Below are 14,205 nucleotides of genomic sequence, written 5' to 3'. Positions count from 1 at the left end.
AGAAGTCAAAAGTAAAGACAATGCTGATTTGTTTCTATGATTCCAAGGGCATTATCCACAAAAAATTTGTTCCACCTGGCAAACGGTCAATGGTGAGTTTTATCTTGAAGTTTTGAAGCAATTGATAGCGAGAATTCAGAAAGGAAAGCAATACGACATTGAAAAATGTTCAAGTGGCAGTAACTACGATCCTCAACAGTATCCCAAAAACTGATATAATAAAACTCATATAACGAATTAATTGACCATGCCAAACGCCATATCGAAGCTGAGTTTATTGATTGAAATAAATGATTTGAATAATTATAATTGGCCTGTGTTTTATTTGCTATTAAAAGTTCAGTTTCTTTTTGGTCAGACAGTATATTTCTATAAGAGCAACCTAAATGCTTACTCCTTCAGCTATATATATATATACTGCATATATATGCAGTTTATAAACATATTGTCTACTTCTGGAATAGAAAATTCTGGTTTTAATGCATTAAAACCACTAACATATTTCTCATATTAACGTTGCCCTTTTTTGTCATTTAGCTCTAAAATTGGAACACTAAATTAGTTTGCTTAAATCCATATAGCTAAAAGAAATCCATCACCTTTTGTACAAGTTCATGTGCCCATACTGTCTAGACAGGTTAGGTACTCTAAACAAATATGTTCTTTACAATTTGCTGAAGTCAACATCAGTTTGCCCACATGGCGCAGTTTAAAACTAACTAATCAGAGTGAACATTATAAAGTTGGTATGGGTTAGAGTAATATTGAAGTGGAGACATTGGAAAAAATTACTAAATAAAATAAGTGACAAGCATGATTTATCATATAATTAGGTTTTATAGTACGTTCAAAAATTGTTGGCTGTAAATTAGAAATTCTAAAAGTAAATACTTTGTGTGAAGTTACTAGGCATGTGCACTCCTTTTTTTTGACGAGTGTATACATGCCCACATATTCAAGCTTAGGGGGAATATTGGTCCATAGGTTCTCCATTGAGAATTGTTATAAAAATATAATTTAGTGCTCTTTTATTTTTTCCTATCAATAAACTCTTCCATGTTACTTTCTGTGAAGGATAAACAGCATCCCCCTTTTTCCTCCATGTTTTGTCTGGCACAGACCATACTATCATCTGTTTTAGGACCTTTCTTTAACATTTGCCATTTAAATTAAATTCTTATTCAAAGCGATTGCTGAAGCACTTATGTTTTTAAACTGGAATTACTGTTTTCTTTCCTTATCTGAAATTTGATTAAGTCTGATTCTTATTAATTGCAAAACATTAATCTTCTTTCTTTCTATTTTTTTTTCCATATTATTAATATATCATCCTTATTTCTTCTATACTGTTCCACTTTAGCACACAGCTCATATTTCTTGAAATCTGTTGTCATTCTTCATCTTTCAATTGTCAGTTCTCTGAAAATTATCTGTAAATTTAGGATCAAAATATTATTATGATTTCCTGATCTATCAACAGTTTCCCTCCAAATTAGTCTGTTACTTGTCAGCATTCCATTATTATCATATCTAACATTTCTTTCTTCTAAGGCACTTCTGACTGAATCAATCCACCTAGACCTTGGTCTTCCTCTGGGTTTTTTTCCTTGCTATCTTGGCATCAAACACCTGTTTTGCTAATCTTTTCTTTTCCATTCTATTTAAGTGACCATACCACCTTAGATTAGATATGCTCACATTCTTGAATGCCAACAATGTTGGGTTCCTTCCTGATGTCTTCATTTTTAATATGGGACACGACAATAGCTGCGAAATGAGTACTCATAATGGAGAACTTTAATTATCCAAACATTGATTGGATAGCAATAAAATCTCTTGGGAAGAATGAAACCAAATTTATTGAGCTCTTGCAAGACTACTTTCTTAAGTAGCATGTGACAGAACTAACTCGAGGTCAAAGAGTGTTAGATCTGATTATAGTGTCAGGATGTTTCATTTAAAGACGTAACTATTCTTCCTCTAGTCGGTGACAGTGATCATGTGGTACTTACTTGAACTGGATAAGTTTATGAATGTTCCATTCAGAAAAGGTTACATGCTGAACTACAAAGCAAAAATTTATGACCAGTTGAGGAGTATACCTGGTTCATTGCAATGGATTAGAAGAATATGTAATTGTAGAAATACTAGTGGTAGTTGTGGAGGGTGGTAGATGGCGTTAGTGTTGTTGCAGTTAGTTGTAGTTGGTGGAATGAGTGGTGGAGACAGAGTTGTAGAGTATTTACCCCTCCCTCAATGAGTCCTTGGACTCCCTGGAGGTGTCAAATAATAATAATAATATCAACAGTGCATGGGAAGCATTTAAAAAATACTTACCTAGAGTTTTAAGAATATATAGGGTAGAGGTCAAATGGATTTGTAATCTTATCAGACAAGAGATTCATAAGAAAAGGATGATGTGAAAGGAATACCATGTTAATAAGGATAATGTCCATTATGAAAATTAAAAGCAGCAGGCCAAATGAGTCACGACTGTTGTATGAAAAGCTAAGTCTGGGTATGAAAAGAAACTTGCTCTGCAAGCGAGTGGATTTTTATATCCACTTGCTTATAAAGAATGAATATAAAAGAATAACTCCTGAATGCAGGAGTAAGGTGACAGATGCAGAAGAGGTTATTCAACTGAGTGCCCATTTTGCTAAAAACTATCAATCTGGTGTATACAACATTGAGCTTGCTGCTACTGTAAAGAAGGGTGCTGTTTTCCAATATTATTTGTATTATCTCTTGGTTTATTTTCTTATATATAATATCTCTTTATCTTTACTCTCTTCTATCTTTATTCTATTCCTAATTCTTTATAGCTTTACTCTAATGTGCTTTTTCTCTCTTATCCTTTTTCGTTTACTCTACTGCGTACTATGATTATCCACCTTCCGTATTTACTAGTCGAATGCCTATGAATACTGGAAATTTATTTGTCAGACTGTGCCACCAATATATCATTTAATTGGCATAAGATTAAATAAAACTTCCGGTAGATTTCCCTCTCTCTCACGAGCGAAGTTTCTTTTATCAATGTTTACTTTAACAGTCGTGGTTTGTAAGTAACTGAACTACATTTTTATTGCTTTAAATTATTTCCCCTCTCACAAGTCCAATTTATTTAAGAACAGTGCAGTTGTAAAATAAAAGATCAGGCAGCACTCTTTTAACAAAAAAATCAAAACACATTTACATTACTATGAAATATACATGAATTTAAACAATTAGGGAGATTGCTTTCTCTATCCATCTATAAAAATTCTTTAGCATAAATTAGAACCTTTTTTACTTCAACATTAAATACTTTCTTTAACTCAAAACTTATCTACTCTCAGTTTACAATTTTTACTTATTAAACTCCAAGTTTACTTGTAAAAAGGTTACCTAAATCTCTGTGAAATTATCTTTACAAATATGATATAAACTTTTAACATGCCAATTGACTCTCTTAAGGACACTTCTTATCACTATTAAACAAAAATCTTAAAAGGCCTATAACAACTATAAGGGGGAATATACAAAAGTGTGTAACTTACAAAGACTCTGTATCGCACATTCAGCCAAAAGTCTTTCACTAAAAGTTCTATGGCAATTCTTTCATCTCAGATCTCGAGCTTTCTTCAGGAAATTTTGCTTCAGTAGTATCTCATCGGAAAAATAGCAGGCTGTAAACTGCCACCTGCTGTACTCATACAGCTCCAGCAAAATGTTGTTCTCCCACGGCAAAAAGAAAAACTTCCGACCGAAACTACTTCGGGTAATTTACATCGCCTTTTCTCCTCTGCTTGGACTTGCCGAAAAATGCCTGGACGACTGGCTCTTTTTTCTGCCTTCTCCAATAGCTTGAACTCCCACCTCTAAGAAAATATATAATTGCCGGCAACTCTCAACTGGGATCCCTCTGGACTGGAAGTTTTCCTTCTCCTTTCAGCAACTTGAAGCCCTCTCTCTAGACTGGAACTGGGAGGTCCCTCTCTGGCAACTGCTGGAAGCCTTTCCTTCTTCAGCAATGTCTGGAAGCCCTCTCTCTGGCCTGGACTGGAATCTTTTTATTTTGCGATCACGGAACCTTGCACTGAGGGTAGTAAACCCCGAAGAATTCTGCATGACTCTTTTATCTTCTTTTAAGTTTAACCTGCTCATTGTTCTCCTCCGACAGTTGTCTCTAAAACTAATGGAACTCTTTGATACTTTGCTTCTCCTTTCAGGGCTGCCAGGCTATATAATTTAACCAGGCTATATAATTTGTGTCTCAGAACAGGGAAGATTCTGCAAGAGTGGAAAGAATGTATGGTAATCCCATTGCACAAGGATGATGCAAAGACTGATGTATCCAAATATCGACCAATCAGTATCTCTCTAAACCTAGCGGCACTCTTAGATACTATCTTTAAAGGTATTAGTGCAGTAAGCAACTCTTATATACAAAACTAGTAAACAACTTTTCCTGCGCTCTTACACATAACTATATACATATACAAAGTTCCCCTGGAAAAGCATTGCCTTTGTTTTTGATGTTAAAACAGTAAATACATTCACTTCCCACAGGGTTAGCTACATTAATATTTTGCAAAATGTACATAGAAACAAACAAGGTTATTTACAGTTCTCATGGGACTTGACCTATGTAAATAATCGATGTAAAGCGATTTGATATTTTTAAGCTACATCGAATTTTTACACTACCTCTCCACTGGATGAAGGAACTCAGGTGTACAAGGAGGAGGAGGTATTAGAGTTGTTGCACTAGGAAGAATTCAGCAATAGGGACTGATGGGATATCAGCACAGGCGCTAAATGAGTGTTCAGCTGAACTGGCTATTCCTTTAACCAGGCTATATAATTTGTGTCTCAGAACAGGGAAGATTCTGCAAGAGTGGAAAGAATGTATGGTAATTCCATTGCACAAGGGTGATGCAAAGACTGATGTATCCAAATATCGACCAATCAGTATCTCAGGTGTGGTGGTGAAAATTTTGGAAAAGTTGGTTAGGGCTTGCATTCAAAAATGGGTTGACAGAGAATCTCTACTTTGCAATGAACAGCATTGGTTTACATAGGGAAGATCATGTTTTAGCAACTTGCTCACATTCTATAATAATGTTACCGTTGAACTAGATGAGGGGAATGGATACACCTTAATACTTTTGAATTTTGCTAAAGCTTTTGACAGAATATAGCATGGAAGACTGTTGCATAAATTGGAGAATGTGGAATTGGATTATAAACTATTAGTATGGATAAGAGGATGGCTGACTGACAAAAAGTCGTATTTTTTTGGGGGGGGGGGATGCGAATTTGCAAGATTTAAGGTAACCAGTCGTGTTCTCAAGGGTCAGTCCTTGGTCCATTGTTATTCAGTCTGTACATTAATGACATTTGGAAGGTTTTGACATGCGACATACAGCTATTTGCTGATGATGCAAAGATATGTAGGGTAATCAGGATTGCTGCTGATATGCAGCACTTGCAAAATTAATTGTGAAATACTGATTATGAAGACAGATTGAGAATTTGTAGACTACAAACACTAGCAAAGAGGAGAAAGTGGGGTGATAAGATTGAGACTTACAAAACTTCTGAAAGGATTACACAGAATTTCAGTTGATGGAATTTTCCATTTTATGGAGGGTATTTAAAGGACAATAGGGCATCCTGGGAAGCTGAGAATGAATGCTGCTAAGAAGGAGGTGAGATCTAGATTTTTTTTTCCCCTCTGAGTGGTGCATGATTGGAATGGATTGTCATCAGATGTTGTGTGTGCAAACAGTGTAATGAATTCAAGAACAGGTATGGTAGCTTGTGCGTGTAGTATGTGGCTTACCTCAGTGAGTCCCTGACTCCCTGTAGGTCTCTCTTAAGAACAATAATAAGATTCTGTCATCTGTTCAGGCTCCGAATTTTTCTAAGAACTCTCATATCTGTGGCTTGTAATCTTTGATCAAGTGCTTTATTTCTTTTACTTCCCACCATTCCAAAGTTAGCATGACTCTCATACCAACTTTGGTATGGTGGGAAGCCAGTTGAATAAAAAATAGGTGAAATGTTTTATAGACTTTCCATTCAGAATGCAGCTGTATCTGCTCATTTTCAAGTTTTAGTCTTTTTATTTCTGATTTTCATGCAAAATTTGTTATAAGTGTTATTCTATTTTGTGTTTAGCTTGATCTCTCCAATTCTAATATCAGGTTTAATGCCACTTTCTTTCATAATGTGCATCCTTGCCTTACACCTATTTTACATCAAACTGCCTTCCTCCTGTATTTACTTCACTTCTGACCGCTGACCTACAAATTAAATATAGACTGTGCATTGTCCTGTATAATGTTCCATTTACATCATATAACTGAAGTGTTTTGAAAAGCTATCCTTGGGCACTTTATGCATTTTTCAGATATGCAAAACTTAAGTACAGATCCTTGTCATGCTCCCATGATTTCTCAACTATTTGTTGTAAAATGAAAATCTGATCATGACAACATCTATTTGGTCTGAATTCAGCTTGTTCTTCTCCAGTTTTTCTTCTACAATCTTTCTCAACCTATTTTCAAGTATGCTTGTATAAATCTTACCTGGAACACTTAGTAGAGAAATTTCTCTGTAATTCTCACATTTCTGCTTTATTCCATAGATGGGTACCATGACAGCTCTACCCTAATCACTGACTTTCTGACCAGGCCCTATGAATTATGCAGTATAGCCACTGCAAAACTTTTATACTTCCATATTTAAGCATTTCTGGTTGTACACATCCTCCAGCTGCCTTTCCATATTTCAAGTTTTTGATAGATTTTTCTACCTCAAGTATTGATATTCACTTCTGTTTCAATTTCTCTTGAAAATTTCTTACTACTGTTTTGTCACTGCCCATTTCATTTCATTTAACATCTTCCAAAGTAATTACTTGCATCTAAGATATTCTTATTTTCAGTTTTATTGTTACCTTTATCATCTTTGATTCATTTTACAGTATCTTTCCTCTATTTCTAAGCTTTTTTCAATAGTCTCCAGAACATTACATCTCCTTCCTGATATTTACCTTCTATATTCTTATCAAAGTCTTCCCAAGATTTTTGTTTAGATACTTTCACACATAGCTTAGCTTTCTTACATTTTTCTGTCTATTCTTTTAGCATCTGCCAACTTATTTGCTAGGAAATTTTGGTATGCTTTCTTCTTTTGCAGGACTGCTTCTTTAATTTTGTGTGTGGTTTGGTTGTTTGTTTGCCATGGTGTTTGTATTTTTCTATCCTTGCAGACAACTTTACCACATGCCTACTTAGCTGAATCAGCCAATGTCTTCTTCCAAGTTTGCCACTGAGACTCTAAGGTTTGTTTCTTGTTTTCCAACCTCTTCAAATTTTTGTCAATGATGTTTGTATAGTGAAGTCTACAGTTTACTTGTAAAAACTGTTCAACTTTATTTCTTTCTAAAATACTCTTAGATATTGTTCTTTTCAATGTAATATCCATTTTTGTCCTACTTAGCACTAAGTAATGGTCACTTTCAGTTTCAAGTCATCTGTATACTCTTATCTCCTGAACAAGCATGAAGGCATCACTATCACCAATGACATAATCAAAAGACTTGTCTTATTTCATGTCTTCTCTCCACATGAACTTGTGCACATCTTTATCTTGGAACATGGTGTTAGTAATGACTAGTCCATATGCCAAGCAGTAATCTACCAGATAATTACTATTATTATTAGCATTGCCATTTTCTCCAAATTTTCTTTGTCAGCTGCCTGCTCTAGTGACTTTAACGTTTTCTATTTCTTTCTTAGATCTTCTGTGGGACCATAGGTACAAATAAGTTTCAATGTCCATTTTCCCAGTTTGAAGCTTGCTCACATAACCACTCGAAACTGCCTTCTAATCAAGAAGTTTATCTTCATGTTTGAGATCAAAATATCTGAATCTATAATTAAACTTCTTGTCTACTGTTCAAAAATCATTTTTGCTATGTCACGTGTTCCTCTAAAAACTCGGTTTCTTGAGATAACTACTTCTGTAATCATTGTAGACTGGCTTCTTTCTGATTTCAAGCACATGCACATATCAAGTTAAGATACCATAGAGAATATCAGACTAACCTGAGATGAAATGGTAGTCATCATGTCATGGTAACTCTCAGCTGTTAGTATAGAATGCAGTGACTTTTTGGGATAGGACAGTATCCTTACAGTTTCTGTGTTCATTATTTGTAGGAATAAAGAAAGGGCAAGAAAGGAATTGGGCATGCACTGATTTCATTCAATCAAATCTTTTTTAGTGAAGAAATGATCAGTCTGTTTTCTACCAACTATGAGGTGAAGGTCTTTCCCATTGCTGGAGGGACCCAGTCCATCTTAGGAGAGTGTATTTATACTTGGATGAATGCATGTATGAAGGTGAAAGACAATCACAAACATCCATGCTTAGGTGGGATTCAAACTCGTAGCCTCTTGGCTGAAGAGCGGGGATACGCTAATCACTTGGTCAACCAGGCTGGCAGTGAAGAAATAGCAGTATGATATTCATTACTATATACCTGAAGAGGGAAAACTTCATTTATCCATGTTGTTCTTTTTTGCTCACAGATGTTTTCTCTGAGAAGATCCAGGATTCAGACAGTGATGTTGAAATTTCCTAACATAAAACTGATTTGTCTAGTTAAGGATAATAATGAATTCAAGTAAAACAATCATCATCATCAAATTCCTGACATGTACCCTCAAGGGTTGTACAGGATAGTATTACATGAAAAATTTACATCATTACTAACTTCCTATCTACAATTTTCTTCCAAATCAGTCTGTTATTTGTCAAGACTCCAACATTATCAGATCTTATATTTCTGTCGTCTAAGGCACTTTGTACTGTATCAATCCACCTATATCTTGGTCTTCCTCTAGGTTGTTTTCCTGCAAACCTGGCAGAGAACACTTGATTTGCTAATCTTTCCTTGCCCATTATGTTTAAGTGGCCATACCACCTGAGATTAGCTCTGCTAATGCATTCCTGGATGCTGACAATGTCAAGTTCTTTCCTAATATCTTCGTTTTTAATATGATATTGCCATTGATGCCATCTATTCATGCCTCTAATCTTTCTCAGGACTCTCATATCTGCAGTCTCTAGTCTTTGGTCAAGTGTTTTACTTCTGACCCAGCTCTCAGATCCATAAGTTAAAACTGGTTTGAACACTGTCTTGTATTCAGTTAATTTAGTGTTCTGACTAATTTCTCTCATATTCCATATGAATTTAATCAATTAACTTCCTACCATACCAGCTTTGTTGATTCTGTTGTCTATTTCCATATTTGATTTACCATCTTCAGTAAAAATCGTGCCTAAGTAGCTGAGATGTTTTACTTGTTCCACAGGTTCTCCATTCACAACGCAGTTGACATTTTCAACGATTCTACCTATTTTCATTGTCTTTGTCTTTTTAATGCTGACCTTCATACCATATCTATTACAACAGTTATTCAATTTAGTCAGGGAATCTTGCAAACTTGTTGCGGATTTATTTAGAAGTATGACATCATCCGCATAAAGCAAAGAGCTGACATTAACATCTCCAATTCTGATATCATGTTTAATACCACTTTCCTTCATAATGTGATCCATATAGATAATGAATAACAGAGGGGATAATGTACATTCTTGTCTCACACCAGATTTAATGATAAACCATCTTCCTGTACTTTCTTCAATTCTAACTGCTGACTTACAACTCAAATAAAAACTAAGTATTGCTTGATATAATGCTCCATTGACACCATATAACTGTAGCATATTGAATAGCTTCTCTCTTGGCACCTTGTCATATGCCTTTTCCAAATCGACAAAACTTAAATACAGATCTTTATTATATTCCCATGCTTTCTCAACTATTTGTCGCAAAGTGAAGATCTGATCCTGACAGCCTCTATTTGCCCTGAATCCAGCTTGTTCTTCACCAAGCTTTTCTTTCACAATTCTTCCCAACCGCTTCTCAAGTATACTTGCATAGATCTTGCCAGGAATACTCAGTAGGGAAATACCTCTGTAATTCTCACATTGTTTTATTTCCCTTTTTATATGTGAGTACTATGAGAGCTCTACTCAAATCATCGGGAATTCGTCCCTCTGTCCAGGCTTTCTGAACTATGCAGTGCAGCCACTGTGAGACTTTTATACCAACATACTTAAGCTGAAGTAAAACAATGAAAAGGGAAATTTTAACATTTCGTATATTCTATGTACATCCACAGTTGTTTATAACCAGATTTTTTTTATTTTTTGTTTTTATTTTTATCTAACTCACATGTGAAAGGTCACAAGACCTGTAGAATATCAGTGACGTGTGTGTGAGGACCAGCATCAAGTGGCCTAAAATATTTTTACCCCCAGAATAAATACTTGCCACATGACACTAACGTATAATTTTGTGTGAGATTGATTATAAAAATATATAAATTTGCATACTTGTAGTTTACAGATGAGGAAACATATATTATAGAATGGGGGTGGGGGGGAAGGGAGATGCTGTGTTAGTGCTACCCACAACTGGACAGCTAAATCTTTTGATCTTAGTCGATGCTCCTCTAACAAGATAATACTAAGATCAAAAAACTGGAAATAAAACTTCACTCAGTATACCAATCAGACCTGGCACTGTCTGTTTATCAATTTTTTCTGTCTGATGTCTCACTTCTGTAATGGGCACTACTTTGCCATTGTTGAAAAAAAAAATGAGACTGAATGTCAAGAATTTCTTTGCATCGAAGGATCAGACCTAGTATTATACAGGAATCAAACTTCATGTGGAAAGATGGATCAAGATCTGTATTTTGTTATATTATCAGTCCCAAACATGAAGGAAAGCTAAACCTGTAGTTGAAGATATTGTGTGCTTGTCATTCTTAGGACCCTTTTCAAGTTTTCTTTCATAGTTCCCTCACATTGTTTTCCACTGTCTTAGAGCAAATTAAAATAGTTTGTTTATTCCAAGAAATGGAGCCTTTACAGCTGCTTTAGTAGTGTTTTTGCTAAATGCTATCATTCAAAGTTGTTTATCTCCCTCCTCCACTTCAGGGAAGTAATAGAATTATGTACAACATCACATTCACTGGTGAAATTGCTTTCCATATGATAATGATTTCTGTATGATGTATAGTTGCCAGTATAAAATTTGATCTTAGCAACTTATCTCCCTCAGCAACTTGATTATAATTATATTTTAGATAACTAGAAATATTCTTTTTTTAGATTTGAAATGTAATACTAAGTAATCACATAATGAAATGTAATAATGAAAAATGCGATTATATAATTTAAATTTTTTTAGCTGAAATTGTTATGATGGATGCATTGACGTGTGTGTACAGAAGCAATGTGGATCTGTACTTTTATGTGATGGGAAGGACTCAAGAGAATGAGGTAAAGATCATTAAAAATTTATGCATAAGGATTTAAGTAATATTGCAGCTGCTGTTTGTTACAGTGAAATCTGATCATAAAACTGAAGCAGGCGAAAAAAAAAAATCCTTCTCGGTTAATGTGTTTATATTAGTAATAAGCATCTGTGTAAATAAAATTAAAAAAAATACAGAAATTGTAAATCATAAGATTGAGTAGAAGAGCAGTTATATAGCAAGATGCTAATTTTATATATAGGACTGAGATATTAATTTCAGTAGCAAAATAAATGTTTTTATTTGCTTTGTCTGAAATGTTATCTTGACATTTTTACTGAATGCATTTTTCATGCTCACAGTCATTATCTTTACCTAGAAAGCTAAACATTAATGATTAAATTTACTTTGTATTCAAATAATGCAGGTTGTTTCATAAGGATTTAACCAATTAAAAATGTTATCTCATAAGACACTTTAGTAGTAACAATTAAATGTTCTATTCCAGAGAAAGTATCAAGTTTTCTGCTATAGTAGCAATTTTCTTTCTAGCTGCAGATTTATACTAAATCAATGAACCTGCCAATTGGCTACTCCTTACTTCATTGGACATAAAGTATTCCAAGGAATGATGTATTTGTGTTCTGACTAAGGACACTTAATGAACTGAAAGAATACATTCTTGCATTTCACATCTGTGAGTAGGTTATGTAAGACTAAACCCAAGTTTGAATATACTTTGGCTTCTTGCTTTTTATGAATTCCTGCAAATTATGCCTGGAATAAAAACTTGGTGCTTTTTCTGTTAAATGGTGTTTTTGTTTTATATCGCTACATTAATGTATAGATATAAACATTTACTAATGATCATATTGTGATATATCCTATATAAATTATAATTTAAAATTCTTGATAATCTCGGGTCAAAATTTAGTTTGTTTTGAGTTTTTCTAATCCGTCTTGGCTTAAATTTGTTTTAATCATAAATAGCACAATAAATTTGAAAGTAATCATTCATAAGTTAAACAGTGTTATTTTCCAGTTATATAAGCCTTCCCCATCACAAATTACTACACATTATAAACCCTCACAAGAATGTTGTAATAAATAGGTACCCGTTCATCCTATATAATCACAAATTTCATATAGAAGTAAATGTTATTTGTTATGTCAATGGGACGTGCACAGCAATACACAGTGTATATTTAAGTTTTCAGTTAGAATTGAAGGAAATACAGGAAGATGGTTTGGTGCATAATCAGGAGTAACACAAGGATACATATCTCCTCTCTTATTCATCTGTATAAATCATATTATGAAAGAAAGTGGAATTAAATCTGATATTTGAATTGGAGATATAAAACTCAACTCTTAGCTTTCTCCAGATGATGTATTCCTAAACACATCCACTGCAAGTCTCCAGGATTCTCTAACTTAATTGAATAACAACTGTAAGAAATTTGGCATGAAAATCTTTCTATTATTGTTCATGAGTGAACAATAATAGAAAGATCAAACCTATGATAGTAGGTAGAAACATGGAAAATTTCAACTACATTTTCTGAATGGAGAGCCTATAGAACAAATAAGATATTCCAGCTATTTAGGCATAGTTTTTAGTGAAGATGGCAAGTTAAATCTGAAAATAGACAACAGAATAAACAAAGCTGATAGGGTAGCCAGCTAAATAAATTTATATGGAATAAGAGAAAAATTAGCCGAAGCACCAAACTAGGAATATACAGGCAGTGTTCCAACCAGTTTTAAGTTATGAATCTGAGAATTGGGTTAGAAATAAAGCACTTGATCAAAGACTACAGGCCACAGATATTGAGGGTTCTGAGAAAAATTAGGGAGTGAATGAACTGATGGAATCATTGGCAGAATCATTTAATAATTTATATATATATTAGAAAAGAACTTGACATTGTTAGATTCAAGGATATGTGAGCAGGGTTGATCTAAGGTAGTATGGCTGCTTTAATATAAAGGCTAGCAAAAGAGGTCAAAGATGTCAAGAAATTATATTCTTGGCTTAATCCTTTATCCAAGTGTAAGCAAACAAAGCTTGCATGTGAAGTAACTTCACAACTTGGTAACTCGTATACAGAGGCTAATGACTTCACATCCTTAGTATACCATATAGATAGACATTTATAATGCTTTACATTATGGGAAGGGTCACTATCCAGACTGGTTTCAACCTGTATTGAGGTATGTTTAAGTATGGAACACCTCTCCAAAAACTCTGAGTGATCTACAGGTTCACTCAAAATCTCACTGAGTGACCCAAAAGGATTACTTCTAAACTCATTACTCTTGACCTGAATCACTCCAGAGAGAAGAAACCAAGCAGTGGTTCCATCCAATGCAGGCACAACCTGCCACCGAGTAGAACCTCTGCTCCCGAGGAAGTAAGCAAGCCAAATGACAAGCATCCCATCAGTGGAGTGAGGTCTCATCTCTTCTGGCATACCTAGAAGTAATGCCAAGGTTGAAGTAATGCAAAAGTCATATTTCCATATACAAGTAGCTAAAAGGTGTCACCCCTTTATGTTAAAATACTCTGGATTACAGATAGATGTTGAAAGTTTTTCCACTTGGTCATACTATAAATTAAAGATGCAAAGAAATTATATTCTTGGTTTAATCCTTTATCCAAGTGTAAGCAAAGTTTGCATGTGAAGTAACGTCATGACTGGACAACTCATATATATAGAGACTAACAACTTCACATTACTTGCCTTAGTAAAGGTCAGAACTTGTCTGGGTAATGACCTTTCCCCATAATGCTTAGTATTATATATGTCTGTAA

General features: G+C 34.4%; 1 protein-coding gene across 1 annotated transcript in view; it reads left to right on the top strand.

The window, feature by feature from the left end:
• Nucleotides 1–14,205, top strand: part of zetaCOP (COPI coat complex subunit zeta) — a 130,233-nt gene that overhangs the window by 46,110 nt on the left and 69,918 nt on the right. Inside the window, exon 4 of the mRNA XM_090392628.1 lies at nt 11,324–11,415. Within this exon, the coding sequence (XP_090248754.1) occupies nt 11,324–11,415 (92 nt within the window). The remainder of the gene's footprint in view (nt 1–11,323; nt 11,416–14,205) is intronic.

This window comes from Typopeltis vanoorti, chromosome 1, assembly GCF_054136105.1.
Source record: "Typopeltis vanoorti isolate ZY-2024b chromosome 1, IOZ_Tvanoo_1.0, whole genome shotgun sequence".
Taxonomy (NCBI): Eukaryota; Metazoa; Arthropoda; class Arachnida; order Uropygi; family Thelyphonidae; genus Typopeltis; species Typopeltis vanoorti.
The sequence above is the reverse complement of the archived record's forward strand: the minus strand, read 5'-3'. Positions and strand labels throughout refer to the sequence as shown.